Raw genomic sequence first — 26934 nt, forward strand, 5'->3', positions numbered from 1 at the left:
ACCTCCCTCTGTCCCCATTTTAAAAATGAAGATAACAAACATGTGAGAATGGCCAAAGCTATCATCTTCAGTAATTTTTTTCTATGAAAGAGACAAAACTTGCATTTACGTAGCACCTTTCACAATCTCAGATGTCCCTTTGAAATGTAGTCATTGCTGTTATGTAGACAAATACAACAACCAATTTGTGCACAGCAAGGTCCCACAAAACAGCAATAAGATAACGGTCCCGAAGATTTGTTTAAATGGTGTTGGTTGAGAGAACAAAGTTAGCCGGGAGTACTCCCATGTTCTTCTAATAGTGTCATGGGGTCTTTTACATCCACCTAAGAGGACGGACAGTGTCTCAAGTTAATGTCTCATCCAAGAGATTGCACCTCCAACAGTGCAGCACTCAGTCAGAACTGCACAGGAGTGCCAACCGATATTATGTGCCCACATTGTCCAGCTTGAACCCACAACCTTCTGACTCAAAGTTAAGAGTGCTACCACAGATATCTTCTTATTGCAATATTATCAACAGCACTAGGCTTCCATTTCACATTCCTGCAATAGTGTGGCTGAGATTGGTAGCTTAACAGAGTGATCATCAAATCTGATTCCCATCAGCCTTTTTGGTTGTACTTTGGGGCTGAATTCAATAAGCCCATCGCAGGCGGTGGACCCAGAAATGGGCGCTGTCCCCGCTAGTTGCATGGGGGGCTGGCCTGCTGCAATCATGCGGTGGGCAGCCAATTATAATAATGGAGGCTTAGGGCCAGGCCAATTACATGACGAAAGTGGGATCCGAGATGCCAAATATGGCGTTGGATGACTCCGGAGCAGGTACTGGTACCATCTTTAAGAGCTTGCCATTCCTATTTGCACTGCTGCTTTGAACTCATTTGCAGTGCTTCTGGTGAAGCCATTGCAGTTGTGACACCTGGACCCCCCCACTCACTCTGCTGGAGTCAGATGCCGCAGGATAGCAACGGCAAGACACCGAGTGATCCCATGGTTTAGCAACGCCTTCCTTATGATTCTCCTCCAGGCTGCAAGGGATAGGCAGGAGGTTCTCTTCCCCAGCAATGGCAAGAAGAGGTCTTCCTGCCTGACCAAGCAAGCCTGGATGGAGATGGCTGAGGAGGTCAGCAGCTATGGGTCACCCCTCAACACCCAGACATGGGTACAATGCTGCAAGGGGGTCAATGACCTCCTTCATTCGGCCACAGTGACTGCTCCATACCTCTCCTTTTAGGGATTCCAGGTGGCTACGTAGGAGGAAGCTGGACATGGAGAGGGAGGCACTGAAACAGCGATGGCAGAGGGGGTTAGGCATCACCTCATCCTGATAGATGCATAGCTGCATCTCGACCAGGCCACCTTCTTTCACATATATAATAAAAACAAAATACTGCAGATGCTGGAAATCTGAAATAAAAACAAATGCTGGAAATACTCAGCAGGTCTGGCTGCATCTGTGGAGAGAGAAGCGGAGTTAACGTTTCAGGTCAGTGACCCTTCAGAACAGGCAAATATTAGAAATGTAAAAGGTTATAAGCAAGTAAAGCGGGGGTGGGGCAAGAGATAACAAAGGAGCTGTAGATAGGACAAGGTCACAGAATAGCTGACCAGAAGGTTGTGGAGCAAAGGCAAACAATATATTAATGGTGTGTTGAAAGACAAAGCATTAGTACAGATAGGGTGTTAACGGACTGAAAATCGAACAGCCGCAAGTACAAACATGAGAAAACAATGGGTAAGCAAACTGAACAAACTAAGATGAAATAAAATAAACACAAAAAAAATTTTTAAAATGGAAATAGAAAAAAATAACTAAAAATAAAAGTAAAATGGGGGCCTGTCATGCTTTGAAATTATTGAACTCAGTGTTCAATCCGGCAGGCTGTAGTGTGCATAATTGGAAAATGAGATGCTGTTCCTTGAGCTTGCGTTGATGTTCACCGGAACACTGCAGCAATCCCAGGACAGGACAACTCACTCCATTAACTCCCCTGAGAGCAGACGGGAGCATGAGTTATATACCCCAGAAGGAGACGAGGGGCTGCCACTAGCAGAACTGTCATTTTGTTTTTATTTGTTCATGGGATGTGTGTGTCACTGGCTAGGCTAGTATTTATTGCCCATCACTAATTGCCCTTAAGAAGGTGGTGGTGAGCTGCCTTCTTGAACTGCTGCAGTCCTTGGGATGTAGGTACATCCACAGTGCTGTTAGGAAGGGAGTTCCAGGACTTTGACCCAGTGACAATGAAGGAACGGTGATCCAGTTGCTGCAGTGCATCTTGTACATGGTACACACTGCTGCCACTGTGCATTGGTGGTGGAAGGAGTGAATGTTGAAGATGGTGGATGGGGTGCCAAATAAGCAAGCTGCTTTTTCCTGGATGGTGTTGAACTTCTTGAGTGTTGTTGGAGCTGTATCTGTGGAGAGTATTCCATCACACTCCTGACTTGTGCCTTGTAGATGGTGGACAGGCTTTGGGGAGGTGGAAGGTGAATTAGTCGCCACAGAGTTCCCAGCCGCTGACCTGCTCTTGTAGCCACAGTATTTATGTGGCTGGTCCAGTTTAGGGAGGATTTTGAGGGGTAGAAGTGCATGTCCAGAGGTCCCTGAAGGTGGCAGGATAGTTAGAAGGCATATGGAATGCTTTCCTTCATTGGCTGAGGCATAGAATACAAAAGCAGGGATGTAATGCCGGAACTGTACAAAACGTTGGTTAGGCCACAGCTGGAGTATTGTGTACAGTCCTGGTTACCACATTACAGGAATGGTATAATTGCTCTGGAGAGAGTATGGAGGAGATTTACAAGAATGCTGCAAGTGCTTGAAAGTAGCAGCTATCAGGAAAGATTTCCTTAGAACAGAGGAGGCTGTGGCGTGACTTAATTGAGGTGTACAAAGCTATGAGGGGCCTAGCTAGAGTATACAGGAAGGACCTGTTTCCCCTAGCGGAGAGATCAATTACCAGGGGCACAGATTTAAGTTGATTGAGAGAAGGATTAGAGGGGACATGAGGAAAAACTTTTTCACCCGGTGGGTGGTGGGTGTCTGGAATTCACTGCCCGGATCGGTGGTGGAGGCAGAAACCCTCAACTCATTTAAAAGGTACCTGGACCTGCACCTGAAGTACTGTAACTTGCAAGGCTACGGAGCAAGTGCTGGAAGGTGGGATTAAATTGGGTGGCTAGTTTTTTTAAGCCGGCACAGCCACGATGGGCTGACTGGCCTCTTTCTGTGCCGTAACTTTTCTGTGATTCTATGCTTCTTCTATGGGTTCTGTCAATGGTAACCCCCAGGATGTTGATAGTGGGGGATTCAGTGATAGTAATGCCATTGAAGTTCTGGTGGCACTGCTCCTAAGTCCTCAGCACCAGACTTCTTTGCATTGACCTCCCTTGCCACCTACACCCATTCTCTTTGGAGAGCATTCCTTGAGGGCCTCCCTGCTGAAACATGGCCTCTCCTCCTGTCAACCTCTATCACTAAAGGCCTCCAGTGTCGCATCCTTTGAACCTGGGTGCCCTCTCTCTGCCCTGTCACTGTATTTTGTATCCAATTGCAGTATTCGCAGTTGGCAGCAGTTTCCTTTCAATCAGTGCAGCTCCTCTTTAAGGAGGGCAGATTCTATTAAGAACTGGGACTAACCACATGCACTTTGTTCCCCTGTTGAATCTGCAACCATCGGCAGCACGTTACGACCAGGCAAATGAGAAGTCAACACCAAGCTTGCACGCTGCCTGCTTGAAGGGGAACGGGCACGGGCAAGTCGCGAACCGTGACAACCTCCCCTCCCACCCGCCTCGCTGGAAAATGGGTGCAGGCCAACTTTTAGTCCAAAGTGTGTGCAGATGTTAGATTTTTGTCTAGTAAGATAGATAAAACCAGGCCAACAGAAGGAAATTTTGTTTCTACATCAGTGAAATCCAAAATGCAATGTGGGGGTAACTAGTAAAACGTGATACATAAATGAAAGTAAGTGACTTTTTTTTTTGCAAAAGAACTGTGATTGCGACCTCTAACGACGTGAGTGTCTTGAACGGGTTTTGCAAATTGTGGGGTAATTTCAATACAATTTTTTTAAATCCGTAAAAATCACTCTAAATCTCATAAGGTTAAATTTTGTTTTGTTTGCATTGCATCGTAACGTATTTGCTGCTTTGATTCTTATCCCATTGCAAGGGATTGTTGTATCGTGTTTTAATCTCTGTGGTTAATTTAGAAGTGCGAGGCTTGAATTGAATGCCTGGGGAGAGCAGCGCAGAGCGGAGCTGAGCAAACCAACACAGCTTGAATGGTTTCTTCTGGCGGAGCAAGTGAGTTGATGTTTCGGCTGTGTCCATCCCGCATGGCCTCGGACAATGGTCAGGAGATGGTTGCACCAGGAGCTGCCTGTGTGGTTCTTGCTCAAGCTGCTGTCTCTGTTCTGCGCGGTGGCCTTGTTCTGCGAGCTGGGCATTTACTATGCAGTGATACTGGGATGTGACTGGCCTCAGTTTAAAGCTGCAGCCGAGCAGGGGTATGAAGGCTCCACTCCACCAGTCCTCAAGGCTTTGTTCCTCGCTGATCCACATCTGCTGGGAGCCCTGAGAGGACACTGGCTCGACAAGCTGAGAAGGTGAGGTACATTGATATAAAATATGTCAAATTTCATTTCTGTTTACTGAGCTGGGGAGGAGCATAAGTTAGTATCATGGCTTTGAATTAGTTAAGTCCCTCTTTGCTGAAAGGAATGCCACGACTCTGCAAGTGTCTGCCTTAAATTTTCTGGACCAGTTTTGAAATACGTTCTGTTTCCTTTTACCAAATGCAAGCAGAAACAACTGCAACAAGGGACAGATAGTAACACAAGAAAGTAATAAAATGAGAAAAAAGCAGCTAGGTCCAGATTAAGTACAGATCTAGATGTTTTAGACTACGTAGGCGGCTGTTTAAGTGGTTAACAGTGAGAAAATTGATAACACTGAAGTTTATGGTGAATAAATAGGCCTGTAAACTGATGTAAACATATGGATCTGCGATTATTGGCCGGAATATATTCCCTCAGAATAGGTGGGCATTGAGTTTCCGCTGGTAATATAGTATTCGGGGCAGAATCAGCCAAACCAGCGCTAAAGATTGAGGAATTTTAAACGGAAGCGATTTACATCCAAAATCACTTACGTTGTGTTTTCCGTAATCTTTTTACACTGGTTTAAGATGAAGTTCTCAGAATCAGGCCCTGCTCAAAAAACTGGCCATGCTTCCAGGTCCACATTACACTGGTTCAGGAATACTTCCAATTGTGCTCATTTTCTAAGGCGCACAGGCACTGGTAGGCATTTTTTTTAATTTCCAAAATATACTTTATTCATAAAAATCTGTGAAAAATTACATTGCCAAACAGTTTCAAACAGCACCAAAAAATACAAACATTGCAAGGGAGATCAGTTTCCTTCAATACAATCATGAGTTGCCTCACAACTCTTCCATTTCATTGTCATGCCATTAACATTTTTACATTTTACAGCAAACAAAGATTTTCCGGATACAGTTCGAGGGTTTCCCATGGATCCAGCCCCTCAGTTCAGCTTGGTGGGGGGACCTTACACTGTGGTCTTTCCCCATTGAGCCTTTGCTGCGGCTGCCTCAAGCTTTAGTGCGTCCCTCAGCACGTAGTCCTGGACCTTGGAATGTGCCAGTCTGCAACATTCGGTCGTGGACAACTCTTTGCGCTGGAAGACCAGCAAGTTTCGGGCAGACCAAAGGGCGTCTTTCATCGAATTGATAGTCCTCCAGCAGCAGTTGATGTTTGTCTCGGTGTGCGTCCCTGGGAACAGCCCGTAGAGCACAGACTCCTGTGTTACAGAGCTGCTTGGGATGAACCTCGACAAAAACCACTGCATCTCTTTCCACACCTACTTTGCAAAGACACATTCCAGGAGGAGGTGGGCAACTGTCTCTTCCCCACCACAGCCACCGCGGGGGCATTGTGCGGAGGGGGCAAGAGTTCGGGCGTGCAGGAAGGATCTGACGGGGAGGGCTCTTCTCACCACCAGCCAAGCTACATCTTGGTGCTTGTTTGAAAGTTCTGGTGATGAGGCATTCCGCCAAATGACTTTGGCGGTCTGCTCGGGGAACCATCCGACAGGATCCCCCGTCTCCTTTTCCCGTAGGGCCTTGAGAACATTCCATGCAGACCACTGCCTGATGGATCGGTGGTCAAAGGTGTTTTCCCGCAGAAACTGCTCCACGAAGGATAGGTGGTATGGCACGGTCCAACTGCATGGAGCGTTCCGCGGCAATGTGACCAGGCCCATCCTTCGCAACACCGGGGACAGATAGAACCTCAGCACGTAGTGACACTTGGAGTTTGCGTACTGGAGGTCTACACACAGCTTGATGCGGCCGCACACGAAGGATGAGGGCCACGTTGGGTACATTTTTCCCGCCCTTATCCAGAGGTTTGAACATCGTGTCCCTCCGGACCCGGTCCATTTTAGATCCCCAGATGAAGCGGAAAATGGCTCGGGTGACCGCCACAGCACAGGAGTGGGGTATGGGCCAGACCTGCGCCACGTACAGCAACAACGTGAGAGCCTCGCACCTGATGACCAGGTTCTTACCCACAATGGAGAGAGATCGCTGCCCCCACATGCTCAACTTTTGTTGTACCTTGGCTACTCGCTCTTGCCAGGTTTTGGTGCCCGCCCCGGCCCTTCCGAACCATATCCCCAGCACCTTCAGGTAGTCTGACCTGACGGTGAAGGGGACAAAGGATCGGTCAGCCCAGTTCCCAAAGAACATGGCCTCGCTCTTGCCGTGGTTAACTTTGGCTCCCGAGGTCGCAGATGCTCATCAGTCTGCGCACAGACAGCGGATCCGAACAGAAGACGGCGACGTCATCCATGTACAGGGAGGTTTTAACCTGAGTGCAGTCTTTACATCTGTGACATCACATTCTGTAATGATGCTTACAGTCTATTTACATATCTACCTAGCATCAATCTACATCACATTATATTACATCTTCCCCCCAATGTCTCTGACTTCATTCATTAACTTTTCACAACTGTGGAGCAACGCGTTCTCCTTTCATTTGAAGACGTTTAGGGTTTAGTGCCTCTTAGTTCTTTCTCTTCACTTTCTTGTATTTGAGTGGAACTGTTCGGTGACTCCAGTTCTCTATCTTGGTTGCCTTCTGGGTTGTCTGCTGATTGTCGGATCACTGGTTCATCAACTCTCTCTGATGACTAGGGTATGAGCTGTGGTTCAGTTGGTAGCACTCTTGCCTCTGAGTCACAGTGTTCTGGGTTCAAGTCCCACTCTGGGGCTTAAGCACAACATTCAAGTTAACACAGAGGTGAGTTCTTTTGGATGCGATGTTTAACCAAGGTCCCATCTGCCTGTTTGGGTGGATGCAAAAGATCCTATGGCACTATTTTGGGGCCAATCATTCCAGACTGAGATGAGGAGAAATTACTTCACTCAAAGGGTTGTGAATCTTTGGAATTCTCTACCCCAGAGGGTTGTGGATACTCCATCATTGAATGCATTTAAGGCTGGGATAGATCGATTTTTGGTATCTCAGGGAATCAAGGGATATGGGGAGCGGGCAGGAAAGTGGAACTGAAGCCCAAGATCAGCCATGATCATATTGAATGGCAGAGCAGGTTCGATGGGCCGTATGGTCTACACTTGCTCCTATTTCTTTTGTTCTTGTAACTGATTCTCTTGCATTTCTTCCATTTCTTTCTTCTGTGGAACTGGTACCAATGATTTTCTGTTCCTTCTTATCATCCCCTGCTCGGTCTGGACAATGTATGATCTTGGATATGGTGATTTCTCTATCATTTCTCTTTATCTATTCTGGTCTTTAACCCAAACCGATTCTCCAGGTTGGATATCTGATAGTTTCTCACTCTGTAGCATCTATCATAATTCTCCACTTGAATTGATCGCTCTCTATCCTCTCTCTCCCACACTTTTTCTAAGTCTTATGCACTAATTTGCAGTTTTAATTTACCTGGGAGAATAGAAGTTGTGTCTTCCCATTAATAATTCAAATGAGGGTAACCCATTCTGAATTGGTGTAGATCGATAACAGTGCCAGTTGAAAATCTTTGTTTTTCCTCAATAACATCTTCACAGTTTGTACACCTCTCTCTGCTTCTCCATTGGCTTGAGGGTATCTCAGTGAACTGTTGACAAACAAATCCATATGTTTCAGTAAACTCTTTGAAACTATCATTCCTACATTGTGGCCCATTGTCCGATATCAATATCTAGAATGCCGTGCGTAGAAAAACTTCTCTTAAAGATTTGATCACAGCTTCTGAACTCTGGCCATGTAGTAGCTTAACTTCAACCCATCTCGAATTATAGTCAATGACAATAAAGAACATCTTCCTTTATGCTCAAAGCTATAGAACATAGAACATTACAGCGCAGTACAGGCCCTTCGGCCCTCGATGTTGCGCCGACCTGTGAAACCATCTGACCTACACTATTCCATTTTCATCCATATGTCTATCCAATGACCACTTAAATGCCCTTATCTATTCCTAAACACTCCCATGGTCTGGATGAAAACGAAGATGACGTAAGTGGCTCTCTCTTGTCTGGTAGTAGCACATGTGATGCATCTGGACACCATTTCTTCAATACCTTTGGATATCCCGGGCCACCGTACTGAGTTTCTGCCTCTTGCTCTACATTTAGTGATTCCTGAATGACCCTGGTGTAATTTCTCCAAGATGTCCAAGCTTGAAGTTCTTGGGATGACCATTCTTTTGTTGTGGACTAGCAAATCATCCACAATACTCAGATGTCCTCTTTGCTCATGATATTTCCTTAAAACTGGGTTATGTGGCATATATGCTGGCCAACCATTTTGGCAATATTCTCTTATTCTACCGCCTACCTCATCTTCTTTCTGCAAGTTTCTGATTTCATTCAATCTTTTAGCTGTTGCTGGTAAATTCTCAGTTACTGTTAAAGGAAAGACTGCTACTTCCTCCAGAAATAAGACATCTCTTTCTTCAGGTCTTCCAATTGTTGCTCTTGATAATCTATCAGCTGTTTACCTGGAACGTATTCGGTCGTCTAATTAAAACTCATTAGTCTTAGTCGAAACCTTTGTATCCTTGGAGGTAACTTTGCAAGCTCTTTGAAATTCAGCAATATCACAAGTGATTGGTGGTCGTTTTCAATGTTGAACTTAAGGCCCAATACGTAGTCAGAACATGCCCACATTGCTGCCAGCACTTCTTTTCAATGACCGCATATCTCTGTTCGGTTTCAGTTAACGACCGAGAAGCAAAATATACCGGTCTGTGTCTTCCATCCTTCTGGACTTGAAACGAGACTGCACCTAATCCTGTTGCTAATGCATCTGCCGCTATTATGGTTGATAGCTCTGCTTCATAGTGTGCTAACACCTCTGGCAAAGTTAACATCTCTTTGATTCTCTCACAGGATTATTTCTGGCTGTCTCCCCAATATTACATATAACTGCTTTTTAGCAGTTGTCGCAAGGGCTCGTTTATAGTAGCTAAATTTAGTAAGAATTTTGCTACCTGATTCACCATTCCCATGAATCTTTGAAGTTCTGTTATGTTCTTTGGTTCAGGGAAATCTTTTGTTGCATCTATCTTCTGTGGATCTGCCTTGATGTCTGACCCATCAATATTATGACCAAGGAACGTTATTGTTGTCTGCGAAAATCCACAGTTCTCATTTAACCTGAGACCTGCTTCTAGTTTTTGTAATACAGCTCTTACCTGTGTGCCGTGTTCCTTCAGGTTTGCTCTATGAATTTGGGCATCGTCCACATGCCAGGTTATTCCCTCTAAGCCTTCCAGGATTGTTGACATCATTCTCTGAAAGATCTCGGGTGCCAATGTTATATCAAATGGTAACCTGTCGAAACAAAATCTCCCAAATGTGTTATAAATGTTGTCAACAATTTAGATTCTTCGTCCAGTGGGAGAACCATAGAAAGGTTATGGCACAGAAAGAGGCCATTCAGCCCATTGTGTCTGCGCCGGCTGAAAAAGCTAGCCACCCATTCTAATCCCACCTTCCAGCACTTAGTCCATAGCCTTGCAGGTTACAGCACTTCAACTGCAGGTCCAGGTACCTTTTAATGAATTGAGGTTTCCTGCCTCCACCACTGATCTGGGCAGTGAATTCCAGACACCCACCACCCTCTGGGTGAAACAGTTTTTCCTTATGTCCCCTCTAATCCTTCTACCAATCACCTTAAATCTGTGCCCCCTGATGATTGACCTCTCCGCTAGGGGAAACAGGTATCCCCTGTCTACTCTGTCCAGGCCCCTCATAATTTTGTACACCTCAATTAAGTTAACCTTCGGCTTCTTCTGTTCTAAGGGAAACAACCCTAGCCTATCCAATCTTTCCTCAGTTGCAATTTTCAAGTCTGGCAACATTCTTGTAAATCTCCTCTGTACTGTCTCCAGAGCAATTATGTCCTTCCTGTAATGCGGTGACCAGAACTGTACGTAATACTCCAGCTGTGGCCTAACCAGTGTTTTATACAGTTCCAGCATTACATCCCTGCTTTTGATTTGTATACCTCAGCCAATAAAGGAAAGGATTCCATATGCCTTCTTCACCACTCTATCTACCTGTCCTGTCACCTTCAGGGACCTGTGGCCATGCACTCCAAGGTTTCTCACCTCCTCTGCCCCTCTCAATATCCTCCCGTTTATTGTGTATTCCCTTGCTTTGTTTGCCTTCCCTAAACGCATTACCTCACACTTCTCCGGATTGAATTCCATTTGCCCACTCAACCAAACCATGGATATTATTCTGGAGTCTACAACTATCCTTTTCGCTATCAACTACATGGCCAATTTTTGTGTCATCTGCAAATTTCCCAATCATGCATCTCACATTTAAGTCCAAATTATTAAGATATACCATAAACAGCAAGGAACCCAGCACTGAGTCCTGTGGAACACCACTGGAAACCGCCTTCCATTTGCAAAAACATTGGTCGACCATTATCCTTTGTTTCCTGTTACTGAGCCAGTTTTGGATTCAACTCACCCACATTCCCCTGTATCCCATGGGCTTTTACTTTTCTGACCAGTCTGCTGTGTGGGACCTTGTCAAATGCCTTACTAAAATCCATGTCGACAACATCCACTGCACTTCCCTCATCAATTCTCCTTGTTACTGCCTCAAAAAATTCAAGTAAGTTAGTAAGACATGACCTTCCCTAAACAAATCCATGCTGACTCCCTGATTAATCCATGCCTAAGTGGCAGTTTATCATATCTCTCAGAATTTATTCTAATAATTTGCCCACCACTGAGTCAGACTGACTGGCCGATAATTAATTGACCTATTCCTTGCACCCTTTTTAAACAATTGTTAAATGTTTGCAGACCTCCAATCCTCTGGTACCTCTCCTGTATCTAGTGAGGATTTGAAGATGATCCTCACAGCATCTGCTGTTTCCTCCCTGGCTTCCTTTAACAGCTCCATCCGGCCCTGGTGATTTCTCCACTTTCAAGGATGTCAGACCCTCTAGTACTTCCTGTCTCATTATGCTTATCGTATCTAATATTTCACACTCCTCCTCTTTAACTACAATGACTGCATTATCCCTCTCCTTTGTGAAGACAGAGACAAAGTGCTCATAAAGAACCCTGCCAACATCTTCTGCATTCATGCAAAAGTTCCCCTATACATCTCTGATAGGCCCTACTCTTTCCTTAGTTATCCTCTTTCTCTTAATATACTGATAAAACATCTTTGGGTTTTCCTTGATTTTACCTGTCAATATTTTTTCATGTCCTCTCTTTTTGCTTTCCTAATTTCCTTTTTTACTTCGCCCTTGCACTTTCTATACTCCTCCAGGCTTTCCAAAGTATTAAGTTTTTTGTGACTGTTTTATGCTTTCTTTTTCTGCTTTAACTTACCCTGTAAGCTTCTAGATAACCAGGGGGCTCTAGATTTGGCAGTACCACCCTTTTGCTTTGTGGGGACATGTCTACATTGTGCCAGTAGAATCTCGCTTTTGAATGCCTCTTACTGGTTTGCCACTGATTTTCCTTCAAGTAGCTGTATCTAGTCCACTTCGCAAGGTCACCTCTCAGCTTCATAAAATTTGTCTTCCCCCAATTTAGAACTTTTACTCCTGTCTATCTCTGCCTTTTCGGTAATAATGCTAAATCTAACTATATTATGGTCATTATCTCCAAAATGGTCACCCACTGCTACTTCATCCACTTCCCCAGCTTCATTTCCGAAGATTAAATCTAGAATTGCACCCCCTCTCATTGGGCTTGTTACATGCTGGCTACAAAAGTTCTGTTGAATGCAGTTCAAGAATTTTGTGCACCCGTGCCCTTCACACTGTTTGTATCCCAGTTGATATTAGGGTAGTTGAAATCCCCAACTATTATTGCCCTATTGTTTTTGCACTCAGAACTTTGCCTACATATTTGTTCTTCTACCTCCCTCTCACTATTTGGGGGTCTATAGTACACTGCTTGTAGTGTGGCTGCCCCTTTTTTTTATTTCTGAGCTCCACCCATCTGGCCTCATTTGATGATTCATTTAGCATATCATCCCTCCTCACAGCTGTTATTGATTCTTTAACCAATAAAGCTACACCCCGCTCCCTTTTTATCCTCCTCTCTATCCTGCCTGAAAACTCTATATCCAGGGATGTTGAGCTGCCATTTTTGCCCCTCTTTAAGCCAAGTTTCCGTTATAGCAATAATATCATGCCGTGATTCCAGTTTTGCTAGGGCTCCTTGATGCCCTACTTGGTCAAATGCGGCCTTGATGGCAAAGGCAAGGGTATGCTGGCCTTCATAGCGAGAGGATTTGAGTACAGGAGCAGGGATGTCTTGCTGCAATTACACATTGCCTTGGTGAGGCCACACCTGGAATATTGTGTGCAGTTTCAGTCTCCTTATCTGAGGATGGATATTCTTGCTATCGAGGGAGTGCAGCGAAGGTTTACCAGACTGATTCCTCGAATGGCGGGACTGACGTATGAGGAGAGATTGAGTCGGTTAGGATTATATTCGCTGGAGTTCAGAAGAGTGAGGGGGATTCTCATAGAAACCTATAAAATTCTAACAGGACTTGATGGGGTAGATGCAGGAAGGATGTTCCCGATGGTGGGGGAGTCCAGAACCAGGGGTCATAGTCTCAGGATACGGGGTAAAGCTTTCAACACTGAGATGAGGAGAAATTTCTTCACCCAGAGAGTGGTGAGCCTATGGAATTCGCTACACAGAAAGAAGTCGAGGCCAAAACATTGTATGTTTTCAAGAAGGAGTTAGATATAGCTCTTGGGTCTAAAGGGATCAAAGGGTATGGGGTGAAAGTGGGAACAGGTTACTGAGTTGGATGATCAGCCATGATCATAATGAATGATGGAGCAGGCTGGAAGGGCTGAATGGCCTACTCCTCCTCTTTTCTATGTTTCTACATTTCTATGTGTCTATCTGTGCCCTCAGCTGATCTGCTTTATTTGCTGTACTCCTTGCGTTTAAATAAATATCTTTTAACACTGCCAAATTCCTGTGCTGTACACTTTTTAACCTTTGTTCCTTCTATCTTTCAGTCACTTATTAATTTTCTGCCTCCTGTTCCCTGCTCTGAATTTGTCCTATCTGAAACTGCCAATCTAGTTTAAACCATTCCCAACAGCACTAGCAAACCTTCCTGCAAGGATAATCGTCTCGGTCCTGTTCAGGTGTAGACAGTCTGGCTTGTACAGGTCCCACCTTCCCCAGAACCAGTCCCAATGCCCCAGGAATCTGAAGCCCTCCCTCCTGCACCATCTCTCCAGCCACACATTCATCTGGTGTATTCCCCTATTTCTATACTCACTAGCACGTGGCCTTGGGAGTAATCTGGAGATTACTACCTTTTGAGGTCCTGTTTGCTAATCTCTTTCCTAACTCCCTAAACTCCGCCTGCAGGACCTCATCCCTTTTTCTACCTATATCGTTGGTATCAATGTGGACCACCACCTCTGGCTATGCACCCTTGGCCTCTAGAATGCTCTGTAGCTGCTTGGTGATATCCATGACCCTTTCACCTGGAAGGCAACATACCATCCTGGAATCATGTTTTCAATCACGGAAAACACCTGTCTGTTCCCCTAACTATAGAATCCCCTACCACTATTGCTCTCCTGTCTTTTCTCCCTACCTCCCTGCACAGTTGAGCCACCCATGGTGCTCTGCTCACTGCACTCTCCAGAGGAACCGTCTCTCCCATCAGTACTCAGAACTGAATACCGGTTAAAAAGTAGGATTCTCTCCGGGGACTCCAGCACTATCTTGTCCTTTTTGTCTGTTTGGCAGCCACCAAGTCCCTCTCTGCTTGCGCTCTCTTAAGCTGCAGGGTGACCACCTCCTGAAAAGTGCTATTCACATATCTCTCATCTTTGTGAATGTACCTTAGTGGCATCAGCTGCTCCTTGAGTTCCAAGATTTGTGCTCGAGTTTTTGCATTTGGTGGCAGTTTCTGCACATGTAGTTGTCCAGGCTATAGGTAGTGGCCTGGAGTCCCCACATGACACAGGATGTGCATTCGATGGGTGCGAGCATCCCTGCCATGCCTCGAATTATTTATTTACTGCACTAAAATTGGAAGTTGAATAAACACAATAAAATGGTGATAAGAGAATGAACAAACGAGTATCCCCCTACCGACTACTGGCATTTTAGCTTCTACTTAGTAGATTAGCTAAGTTGTGACCCACTGGCTTACTTGCGTCCAGTTGGTGTGGATGACTGCTCCCACCCCCTTCATATGAGTTGTTGGAGCTGATAGACGCTCCTGCCATATCAGACTTAACCACCCAATCGGCTGGTATATAGTTGGTTATGGCCATGGAAGGAGTGTTCATGTCCCAGACTGTTAATCAGCTTGCACATTCCTCCACTACTTCACTTCACACTGTTCTCCAGGGGAAGACCGTGAAGACAAAGCAACAACTATCTGTGGCGACATGCCAGTCTCGATGCCAGCATGAATTACTTGTAGAAAATGCTGAAGTCAGCTTAAAGGACCTGTCCTGTTACGTTCCACTTTGAATATTCTTTCTATAGACTATGTATGGTAGCTCATATTTCAGTTATAGTTATTTATGGCACAGAAGGAGGCCATTTGGCCCATTAAGTCTATGCCGGCTCTCCACGGAGCTATGCAGTCAGTCTCACTCCCCATCTTGATTTCCCCGTAGACCTGCAAGTCTCTTTCTCTCAGGTGGCCATCCAACTTCCTCTTGAAGCCATTGATCGTCTCCGTTTCCCCCTCTCTTGTGGGCAGCGAGTTCCAGGTCATTACCACTCTCTGCGTAGAAAAGACTGCTTCCTCATATTCCCCCTGCATCTTTTGCCTAAAACCCTCAATCTGTGTCCCCCAGAACTTGTACCATTAGTTAATGGGAACAGTTTTTCCTTGTCTAACTTATCTAAGCCTGTCATAATCTTGTACCCTTCTATTAAATCCCCTCAATCTCCTTTGTTCTAAGGAGAACAAACCCAGCTTTTCCAGCCTAACCGTGTAACTAAAATCCTCCATCACTGAAACTATTCTCCTGAAAGAGGAAATAGTCAAAGTACCTGTGAAATTCCCCCTAGCCCTAAGGATAATTGAAGAAACTCAGACAACATTGCTTTGCTAATTTGGTGGTTGCCGGGCACAAGAAAAAAAAACTTGGCAACAGGCAAGGCAGGTTTTCCATATCACTTTCATCAATTCCAGTTTAGCGAGTTCAATGCTCACGTGTGTTGTCTGTTGACAATATTCAGCTGATATTGGCTCTACGCTCTTACTCATACCCAACCTGGAGCATTGCTCAAGAAATGCTCCTACAATGGGCCACCTACAGCCGTGAGTAGTAAAGACACCTTGTGCGCATTTCCAGCAATACCTTCATCGCTCACAGAGCGTTGGTCCCGGCAGAGATCAATCATTTAAGTGTATTACCTATTTTAGGCACCTCCGGTATTCCAGTAACTGTCCCTGACCATGTGTGAGGGACCTATTACTATACCCTATACATCGATGGCCAAAGATGCATTGGCTAACTTGGTACCAGAGCTTGCTTCTCTCCTGGAGGAAAACCATCATATTTTCACCTTGTTCTGCATGAGATTGGATACTGTGTTAATAGGACCCACATCCTATACGACTGGTGTCATACTTTGGAAATCAACTTACAGGATAATAGTAAGTGCCTGTATTCTGCCGATGTGTATAAGTTTGTATTGCATGTTAGAAAGAAAGACTTACATTTATGTAGCGCCTTTTATGACCTCTGGACACCCCGAAGTGTTTTACAGCCAATGAAGCACTTCTGAAGTGTGGTCACTGTTGTAATGGAGGAAACGTGGCAGCCAGTTTGCGCACAGCAAGCTCCCACAAGTGGCAATGTGATAATGTTTTTAGTGATGTTGATTGAGGGATAAATATTGGCCAGGACACCAGGGAGAACTCCCCTGCTCTTCTGTGAAATAGCGACAGGGAATCTTCTATGTTCAGCTGAGCGGGCAGAAGGAGTCTCGGGTAATGTCTCATCCGAAATGTCGCACCACTGACAGTGCAGCATTCCTCAGTATTGCACTGGAGAAGGTATACTGCAGAGCCATGAATTTTTGATACATTGGTTTACTGTGATCCTGTACATGTGCTTAAAGCTTAATACAGAGACTATTTTGTGAATAGCAGTGAAATATGATTACTGTAAATGACTAGTTGGAAATTATGATTAGTTTTGCAACTGGAGATGCCTGTAATAAGGGATTTATAGGAAACATAAGAACAGGAGTAGGCTATTTAGCCCCTCAAGCCTGTTCTGCCATTCAATGGGATCGTGGCTGATCTTTGGACTAACTCCATAGACCTGCCTTTGCCCCATATGCCTTAATAACTTTGGTTAACAGAAATCTATCAATCTCAAATTAACATTTAGAGTCATAGAGTGATACAGCACTGAAATAGGCCCTTCAGCCCACCAAGTCTGTGCTGACCATCAACCACCCATTAATACTAATCCTACATTAATCCCATATTCCCTACCACATCCCCTCAATTCTCTTATCACCTACCTACACTAGGGGTAACTTACAATGGCCAATTTACCTATCAACCTGCAAGTCTTTGACTGTGGGAAGAAACCAGAGCACCCAGCGAAAACCCACACGGTCAAAGGGAGAACTTGCAAACTCTGCACAGGCAGTACCCAGAATTGAACCCAGGTCACTGGAGCTGTGAGGCTGCAGTGCTAACCACTGCACCACCCCTTTGACCTGGCCTCAACTGTCATTTGTGGAAGAGAGTTACAAACATCTACCACAATTAGCGTGTAGAAGTGTTTCCTAATTTCACTCCTGAAAGGAATGACATTTTTTGCAATGCTGCCTAACCTTAGACTTCCCAATCAGCGGAAATAGCTTCTTGCCCTACACTATCAGTTTGTAAACTTCAATCAATCATCCCTTAACCTAAATTCTAAACCTAAAATCTCTTCATGTAATTTGGAATCCAGGTATTATTCTGGTAAAACTACATGGCACTTCCCCCAAGGCTAATACATTCTTCCTAAGGAGTGGTGCCCAGAAACCTGAACACAGGACTTAAGAAAATGTCCTCTTGTTCTGATCCCCTTCACCAGAGGAAATAGTGTAGAGAAAAACAACCATATCTTTTAATCAAGAAATGCTGGATTCACTCAGCAGGTCTGGCAGCATCTGTGGAAAGAGAAGCAGAGTTAACGTTTCGGGTCAGTGACCCTTCTTTGGAACTGACAAATATTAGAAAAGTCACAGATTATAAACAAGTGAGGTGGGGGTTGCCCAACCCCCACCTCACTTGTTTATAATCTGTGACTTTTCTAATATTTGTCAGTTCCGAAGAAGGGTCAATGACCCGAAACGTTAACTCTGCTTCTCTTTCCACAGATGCTGCCAGACCTGCTGAGTGAATCCAGCATTTCTTGTTTTTGTTTCAGATTTCCAGCATCCGCAGTATTTTGCTTTTATATCTTTTAATCATCTTCTCTCTCTTTGGCCTCCTTATCTTAAGAGACAATGGGTAAGCGCCTGGAGGTGGTCAGTAATCATCTTAAGCACCTCAATTAGATTACCCTTAATCTTCTATTTACAAACCTAGTCTATGCAACCTGGTCTCATACTTTAACCCTTTAAACCCCAGTATTAATGCTGGTGAATTTAAGCTGCACACCCTCCAAGGCCACTATATCCTTCCTGGGGTGTGGTGCCCAGAAGACAGCACAGTGCTCCAGGTGCGGTTCAACCAGGGCTTTGTATAGTTGAAGCTTGATTTCTACCCCCTTGTATTGCTTGGAATCCTTCCATCTACGAAAGATGATGGACACTCAGCAAACAGTCCATTTAAGTGGGATGTCTTTGCTGATGGTTGTGAAGGCCAATCCTTCAGAGGTAGTTTCTGCCACAAGTGCTGCACGTGAAGCTGCCAAGTGACTCTGTGAGTTGTTGTTTTTGATGTTGGAGCTTGTTGCCAAGCTGCTGTAGCAACTGGTCATCATGGTAGTGCACACCAGTCCACAGGATGTGTCGCCATTTCCCTCTTTTGCTAGCTGGTGACTCCAGGTGCGATAGTCGACATTTAGGGCCTCATGTCATGCTTGCAAGCATCCTTGAAGCAGAGCTTTGGGCGCCCCACTCGTCATCTGGTCCCGGCTACATCACCATACATTGGGTATGCGACCATCTTCCATCCTGCGGACATGTCCGATTCACTGAAGCCGCTTCTGTTTGATTAGTGCCAACACACTTGGGAGCTGTGCCTTTGAGAGGACTGCCACATTTGTGATTTTGTCCTGCCAGGATATACCCATAATACACCGCAGATGGCAAAGATGGAAATTATTGAGCTTCTTTTCCTGGTAACTAAGACGCCCATGTTTCACAGCCATACAGCAAGATTCTGAGAATACAGGCCTTATAAACCATCAGCTTGGTCTTAAGGGTCAGCTTGGTGTTATCCCATGCGCGTTTTGCAAGACGGCCAAAGGTGGTATTTGCTTTCCCTGTGCGTGTATTGAGCTCTGCATCAAGGGACAGGTTATCTGTCACCAAGTTGGCATAATGTGTTAACAATGGTGTGTTATTTAGTTGATCAGGGGCGGAGATGTAACACCTTTTCCCATGACCATGGTTTTCTTTTTTTTTTATTCATACATGGGATGTACGCATCACTGGCTATGCCAGCATTTATTGCCCATCCCTAATTGCCCTTGAGAAGGTGGTGGTGAGCTGCCTTCTTGAACCGCTGCAGTCCATGTGAGGTAGGTACACCCACAGTGTTGTTAGGAAGGGAGTTCCAGGATTTTGACCCAGTGACAGTGAAGGAATGACGATATAGTTCCAAGTCAGGATGGTGTGTGACTTGGAGGGGAACTTGCAGGTGGTGATGTTCCCATGCATCTGCTGCTCTTGTCCTTCTAGTTAGTAGAGGTCACGGGTTTGGAAGGTGCTGGCTAAGGAGCCTTGGTGCACTGCTGCAGTGCATCTTGTAGATGGTACACACTGCTGCCACTGTGCATCGGTGGTGGAGGGAGTGGATGTTTGTGGATGGGGTGCCAATCAAGCGGGCTGCTTTGTCCTGGATGGTGTTGAGCTTCTTGAGTGTTGTTGGAGCTGCACCCATCCAGGCAAGTGGAGAGTATTCCATCACACTCCTGACTTGTGCCTTGGAGATGGTGGACAGGCTTCGGGGAGTTAAGAGGTGAGTTACTCGCCGCAGGATTCCTACCCTCTGACCTGCTGTTGTAGCCACAGTATTTATATGGCTACTCCAGTTCAGTTTCTGGTCAATGGTAGCCCCTAAGATGTTGATAGTGGGGGATTCAGCGATGGTAATGCCATTGAATGTCAAGGGGGGATGGTTAGATTCTCTCTTGTTGGAGATGGTCATTGCCTGGCACTTGTGTGGCATGACTGTTACTTGCCACTTATCAGCCCAAGCCTGGATATTGTCCAGGTCTTGCTGCATTTCTGCACGGACTGCTTCAGTATTTGAGGAGTTACAAATGGTGCTGAACATTGTGCAATCATCAGCGAACATCCCCACTTCTGACCTTATGGTGGACGGAAGGTCATTGATGAAGCAGCTGAAGATGTTTGGGGCTGGGACACTACCCTGAGGAACTCCTGCAATGATGTCCTGGAGCTCAGATGATTGACCTCCAATGATCACAACCATCTTCCTTTGCGCTAGGTATGACTCCAACCAGCAGAGAGTTTTCCCCCTGATTCCCATTGACTCCAGTTTTGCTAGGGCTCCTCGATTCCATACTCGGTCAAATGCTGCCTTGATGTCAAGGGCAGTCACTCTTACCTCACCTCTGGAGTTCAACTCTTGTGTCCATGTTTGAACCAAGGCTGTAATGAGGTCAGGAGCTGAGTGGCCCTGGCGGAACCCAAACTGAGCATCACTGACCAGGTTATTGCTAAGCAAGTGCTGCTTGATGGCACTGTTGATGACACCTTCCATCACTTTACTGATGATTGATAGTAGACTGATGGGGCGGTAATTGGCCGGGTTGGACATGTCCTACTTTTTGTGTACAGGACATACCTGGGCAATTTTCCACATGCCAGTGTTTTAGCTGTACTGGAACAGCTTGGCTAGGGGTGCGGCAAGTTCTGGAGCACAGGTCTTCAGTACTATTGCCGGAATATTGTCAGGACCCATAGCCTTTTCAGTATCCAGTGCCTTCAGTCGTTTCTTGATATCACGCGGAGTGAATCGAATTGGCTCAAGTCTGGCATCTGTAATGCTGGGGACTTCAGGAGGGGGCCAAGATGGATCATCAACTCGGCACATCTAGCTGAAGATTGTTGCAAATGCTTCTGCCTTACCTTTCGCACTGATGTGCTGGGCTACCCCATCATTGAGGATGGGGATATTTGTGGAGCCACCTCCTCCAGTTAATTGTTTAATTGTCCACCACCATTCATGGCTGGATGTGTCAGGACTCCAGAGCTTAGATCTGATCCATTGGTTATGGGATCTCTTAGCTCTGTCTATCGCATGCTGATTAAGCAGTTTGGCACGCAGATAGTCCTGTGTTGTAGCTTCACCAGGTTGACACCTCATTTTGAGGTATGCCTGGTGCTACTCCTGGCATGCCCTCATGCACTCTTCATTGAACCAGGGTTGGTCTCCTGGCTTGATGGTAATGGTAGAGTGGGGAATATGCCGGGCCATGAGGTTACAGATTGTGTTTGAGTACAATTCTGCTGCTGCTGATGGTCCACAGCGCCTCATGGATGCCCAGTTTTGCATTGTTAGATCTGTTCGAAATCTATCCCTTTTAGCACGGTGATAGTACCACACAACACGATGGACGGTATCCTCAATGTGAAGGCGGGACTTCGTCTCCACAAGGACTGTGCGGTGGTCACTTCTACCAATATAGTCATGGACAGAAGCATCTGTGGCAGGCAGATTGGTGAGGACAAGGTCAAGTATGTTTTTCCCTCGTGTTGGTTCCCCCACCACCTGCCACAGACCCAGTCTAGCAACTATATCCTTTAGTACTCAGCCAATTCGTTCAGTAATGGTGCTACCGAGCCACTCTTGACGATGGACATTGAAGTCCCCCAGCCAGAGTACATTTTGTGCCCTTGCCACCCTCAGTGTTTTCTCCAAGTGGTGTTCAACATGGAGGAGTACTGAGTCATCAGCTGAGGGAGGGCAATAGGTGGTAATCAGTAGGAGGTTACCTTGCCCATGTTTGACCTGATGCCATGAGACTTCTTAGGGTCCGGAGTCAATGTTGAGGACTCCCAGGGCAACTCCCTCCCTACTGTAGACCACTGTCCTGCCACCTCTGCTGGGTCTGTCCTGCCGGTGGGACAGGACATACCCAGGGATAGTGATTGCAGTGTCTGGGACATTGTCAGGTATGATTCCGTGAGTGCGACTATGTCAGGCTGTTGCTTGACTAGTCTGTGGGACAGCTCTCCCAACTTTGGCACAAGCCCCCAGATGTTAGTAAGGAGGACCTTGCAGGGTCGACAGGGCTGGGTTTGCCGTTGTCATTTCCGGTGCCTCGGTCGATGCCGGGTGGTCCGTCCGGTTTCATTCCTTTTTATTGACTTTGTAGCGGTTAGGTGCAACTGAGTGGCTTGCTAGGCCATTTCAGAGGGCATGTAAGAGTTAACCACATTGCTGAGGGCCTGGAGGCACATGTAGGCCAGACCAGGTAAGGACAGCAGATTTCCTTCCCTACAGGACATTAGTGAACCAGATGGGTTTTTACAACAATGGTTTCATGGTCATCATTAGACTCACTTTTAATTCCAGATTTATTAATTAAATTCAAATTCCATCTTCTGCTGTGGTGGGATTCGAACCCATGTCTTCAAATCAATACCCTGGGTCTCTGGGTTACTGGTCCAGTGATAATACCACTATGCCACTGCCTCTCCATCAGTGGAGAACAACTTGCAAGGGCAGGAGAGACAGTCCATGAGTCTTTCTGGAAACTCAGCTACCTCCTACTGCTCTAGATATAAAGGCCAGCATTGCATTTGATTATTTTCTGTTCCTCTCCATTGCATTTTAATGATCTATGTACATGGACTGCTAAGTCTCTTTGGGCCTCCATGTTTCTGTTCACCATTTATGCCACTAATTTTTGCTATCAGAAAAATTGAAGAATCTGTCAGGCCCATTAGTGGCTCAGAATGCCATTCAGATCCTGCTAACTCCCCTTTTTATTGCTGCTACACAGAATACGATTTGCCATAATACATGCCTTGCATGTGCCTTTAATAAACAAGCAACATTTTTAAATCAAGGTAAATTGTATAATGTAACATATCCTGGTTTCAAAATTGTAATAGTTACTTCATGTTCAAGAACAAAATGATTAAAGTATGTTCTTAACACTCACCAAAATGAGAACACAAAGTTCTAATGATAATGCAAACATGCACACATGTAGAATTAAGTAAGTGATATGCAACACTAAAATGCAGAAAATGATGAAATGCACATTTGAAAAGAAAAGTCAGGTTAATGTTCCGGGCATAAATCTCTTCCTCAGCAATATAACATACTCCAAATTCAAATCCGTTTTTCTGCTCACTTGAAGGATCCAGTCATGCAAATTAAACAATTTTAATGAAACAGTACACCAGAACATTAAAACTGCCACAAAACATCAAAGTAGCTATTGCAATGCACATCATCAAAACTTGAGCATCATAAATCTGCAATCTAAAGATCAGTCATTTTGCGACATATAGACAGAGGAGTAAATAAAATTGGCATCCTTTTTTTTTTAGAACATTACAGCGCAGTACAGGCCCTTCGGCCCTCGATGTTGCGCCGACCTGTGAAACCATCTGACCTACACTATTCCATTTTCATCCATATGTCTATCCAATGTCCACTTAAATGCCCTTAAAGTTGGCGAATCTACTACTGCTGCAGGCAGGGCGTTCCACGCCCTTACTACTCTCTGAGTAAAGAAACTACCTCTCACATCTGTCCTATATCTATCACCCCTCAACTTAAAGCTATGTCTTCTCGTGTTTGCCATCACCATCTGAGGAAAAAGACGCTCACTATCCACCCTATCTAACCCTCTGATTATCTTATATGTCTCTATTAAGTCACCTCTCCTCCTCCTTCTCTCCAACGAAAACAACCCCAAGTCCCTCAGCCTTTCCTCGTAAGACCTTCCCTCCATACCAGGCAACATCCTAGTAAATCTCCTCTGCACCCTTTCCATAGCTTCCACATCCTTCCTATAATGCGGTGACCAGAACTGCACGCAATACTCCAGGTGCGGTCTCACCAGAGTTTTGTACAGCTGCAGCATGACCTCGTGGCTCCGAAACTCGACCCCCCTACTAATAAAAGCTAACACACCATATGCCTTCTTAACAGCCCTATTAACCTGGTTAGCAACCTTCAGGGATTTATGCACCTGGACACCAAGATCTCTCTGTTCATCTACACTACCAAGAATCTTCCCATTAGCCCAGTACTCTGCATTCCTGTTACTCCTTCCAAAGTGAATCACCTCACACTTTTCCGCATTAAACTCCATTTGCCATCTCTCAGCCCAGCTCTGCAGCCTATCTATGTCTCTCTGTACCCTACAACATCCTTCGGCACTATCCACAACTCCACCGACCTTAGTGTCATCTGCAAATTTACTAACCCACCCTTCTACACCCTCTTCCAGGTCATTTATAAAAATGACAAACAGCAGTGGCCCCAAAACAGATCCTTGCGGTACACCACTAGTAACTAAACTCCAGGATGAACATTTGCCATCAACCACCACCCTCTGTCTTCTTTCAGCTAGCCAATTTCTGATCCAAAGCTCTAAATCACCTTCAACCCCATACTTCCGTATATTCTGCAATAGCCTACCGTGGGGAACCTTATCAAACGCCTTACTGAAATCCATATACACCACATCCACTGCTTTACCCTCATCCACCTGTTTGGTCACCTTCTCGAAAAACTCAATAAGGTTTGTGAGGCACGACCTACCCGTCACAAAACCGTGCTGACTATCTCTAATGTACTTATTCTTTTCAAGATGATTATAAATCCTGTCTCTTATAACCTTTTCCAACATTTTACCCACAACCGAAGTAAGGCTCACAGGTCTATAATTACCAGGGCTGTCTCTACTCCCCTTCTTGAACAAGGGGACAACATTTGCAATCCTCCAGTCTTCCGGCACTATTCCTGTCGACAATGACGACATAAAGATCAAGGACAAAGGCTCTGCAATCTCCTCCCTAGCTTCCCAGAGAATCCTAGGATAAATCCCATCTGGCCCAGGGGACTTATCTATTTTCACACTTTCCAAAATTGCTAACACCTCCTCCTTGTGAACCTCTATGACCTGCAAATAAAATTTCAGCAATTAACAGATCGATTAAAGAACAGGTTTAACAAGAGTGGTAATCTCAGGATTACTCTGGGTGCCATGTGCTAGTCAACATAGGAATAAAGGAAGCTAAATTCATGGCTAGTGAGACAGAGTGGGAGGGTAGTTTTCACATCCTTGGGAGATTGGGACCCATTCTAAGGCAGGAGTAGTTTTACATAAGATAGATGGGCTTTCCTCCAACATATCTGTTCTAGCAAACTTTCCTTGTTTCATACACGTCAAAGCACTTCACCAACTGAGCTACTTTAAAGTTCAGTGGTTGTTGCTGTGTAGGAATGTGAAGTGAATAAGTAACAACATTTGTGACATTTCTTACACTATGTTATAACCAATAATGTCTGAAATCTGTTTAATGGCTATTCTGTCTCTCTAGGGAATGGCAAATGGAACAGGCTTTTCAGACTGCTTTGTGGTTTTTCAAACCAGATGTTGTGTTCGTTCTCGGTGACCTGTTTGACGAGGGGAAGTGGAGTTCTCCAGAGGTAGTATACTGTGATTTTATCATGTCTGGCCTATAAATCAGTTGGACCTTTCAATCAATCCAATTTCAATTAGGGTATAATTGAAACAATTAAATTGGTAGCTACTTTTGATTAAATGTTATAAATACTGAACCATGTGTAGTAAAAGCAATACTTGATGTATATTACTGAGGGTACATATTCTTCACTGCAACCCCTCTCCGCCTCATAATTTTCACTGACCCGCTCTGTTCAGAGTTGCACCTTTTGTGACTCGGGAGGAAGATCTGGTGCCCTGCTTTGCTAACGCTCAATTTAGCAGAACGGCATGAGAAACCTATTGAAAAGTGACTATGTGGTCTCCTCGCTCCTCATTGGGAGGTACCAGCTGTGGTGGATTATAACCCTAGCCCCTTTTTGGAGCTATCCCAGATCAGGCATAGCTGTCAGATGATCACTGTCACTTAAAGTTGAGAAAGACATTGGGGGGCATAGATTTAAGGTAAGGGGCAGGAGGTTTGGAGGGGATTTGAGGAAACATTTTTTCACCCAGAGGGTGGTTGGAATCTGGAAAACATTGCCTGAAGAGATGGTAGAGACAGGAACCCTCACAGCATTTAAGTAGTATTTAGATGAGCACTTGAAATGCCATAGCATACAATGCTACGGGCCAAGTGCTGGAAAATGGGATTAGAATAGTTAGGTGCTTGATGGCCGGCACGGACACGATGGGCCAAAGGGCCTGTTTCTGTACTGTATAACTCTATGACAGAACCTAAAGGTACTTGAATGAATCTGAAGAAATGATCTAACCCTTCCTAAAGGAAAGGAACCGGCTGAGAATATTACGGTCCTCCAGATAACCTTTCTAACAAGTTTCAACTGGATATTATAAGGGTCTGGGAATCTCTCCACAGTAATGTACCTCACCATCAAAGGGTTCATGAGTTAGCGATACAGCAGACTATAAGAGACAATATAATTTCTAAATTATATAAAACTTTTTTAAAGAACCGAAAATGCATTTCTTAATTGATGAGATAGTCAGTTGCAACGTTAATGGTTCTAGGAAAAGAAAGAAAGCAAAATCTCGTTTCTAATAGAGAATCCAATTTTTAAATCTATATATTGTGTTACGACCGACTGCTCCAGTCAAAGCCCCGCAATCAAAATATACGATTCTGATTGTGGTGGGAGAAATGCACTGTTAATTCAATCCCGTCCCTCCACAGATCGCCTGACATATCATTTTAAACTTTCCAAATTAAAGAAAGACCCAGCCAAATTGTACCATCTATTAACCCCCCCGAATGAGGCTAACCAAACAAGGAGTCTTTAAATCAACAAATTAACTGTTTAATTAGAAAAACTAATTTTTTAAACACTATGAAGATATAAACAACATGTAAAATAGAAAAAATTAGTGTCCTTCAGATTTACACTCCTGCCGCATGTGGAACAGTCCAAGGTTGCTTGAAGTCCTCACAGCTGTCCGATGGGGAAAAAAAGGTTCTTCA

General features: G+C 44.9%; 1 protein-coding gene across 2 annotated transcripts in view; it reads left to right on the forward strand.

The window, feature by feature from the left end:
• The first annotated feature begins 3647 nt into the window (after positions 1–3647).
• mppe1 (metallophosphoesterase 1) overlaps positions 3648–26934 on the forward strand; it is a 103271-nt gene continuing 79984 nt past the window's right edge. Inside the window, exons 1-3 of one of the 2 annotated variants that reach the window (XM_068031230.1) lie at positions 3648–3973; positions 4221–4616; positions 25330–25438. In XM_068031230.1, coding sequence (XP_067887331.1) covers positions 4360–4616; positions 25330–25438 — 366 coding nt within the window. In that variant the 5' untranslated portion in view covers positions 3648–3973; positions 4221–4359. The remainder of the gene's footprint in view (positions 3974–4220; positions 4617–25329; positions 25439–26934) is intronic. The other variant, XM_068031229.1, reaches the window with a different exon arrangement.

Source organism: Heterodontus francisci, chromosome 5, assembly GCF_036365525.1.
Source record: "Heterodontus francisci isolate sHetFra1 chromosome 5, sHetFra1.hap1, whole genome shotgun sequence".
Taxonomy (NCBI): Eukaryota; Metazoa; Chordata; class Chondrichthyes; order Heterodontiformes; family Heterodontidae; genus Heterodontus; species Heterodontus francisci.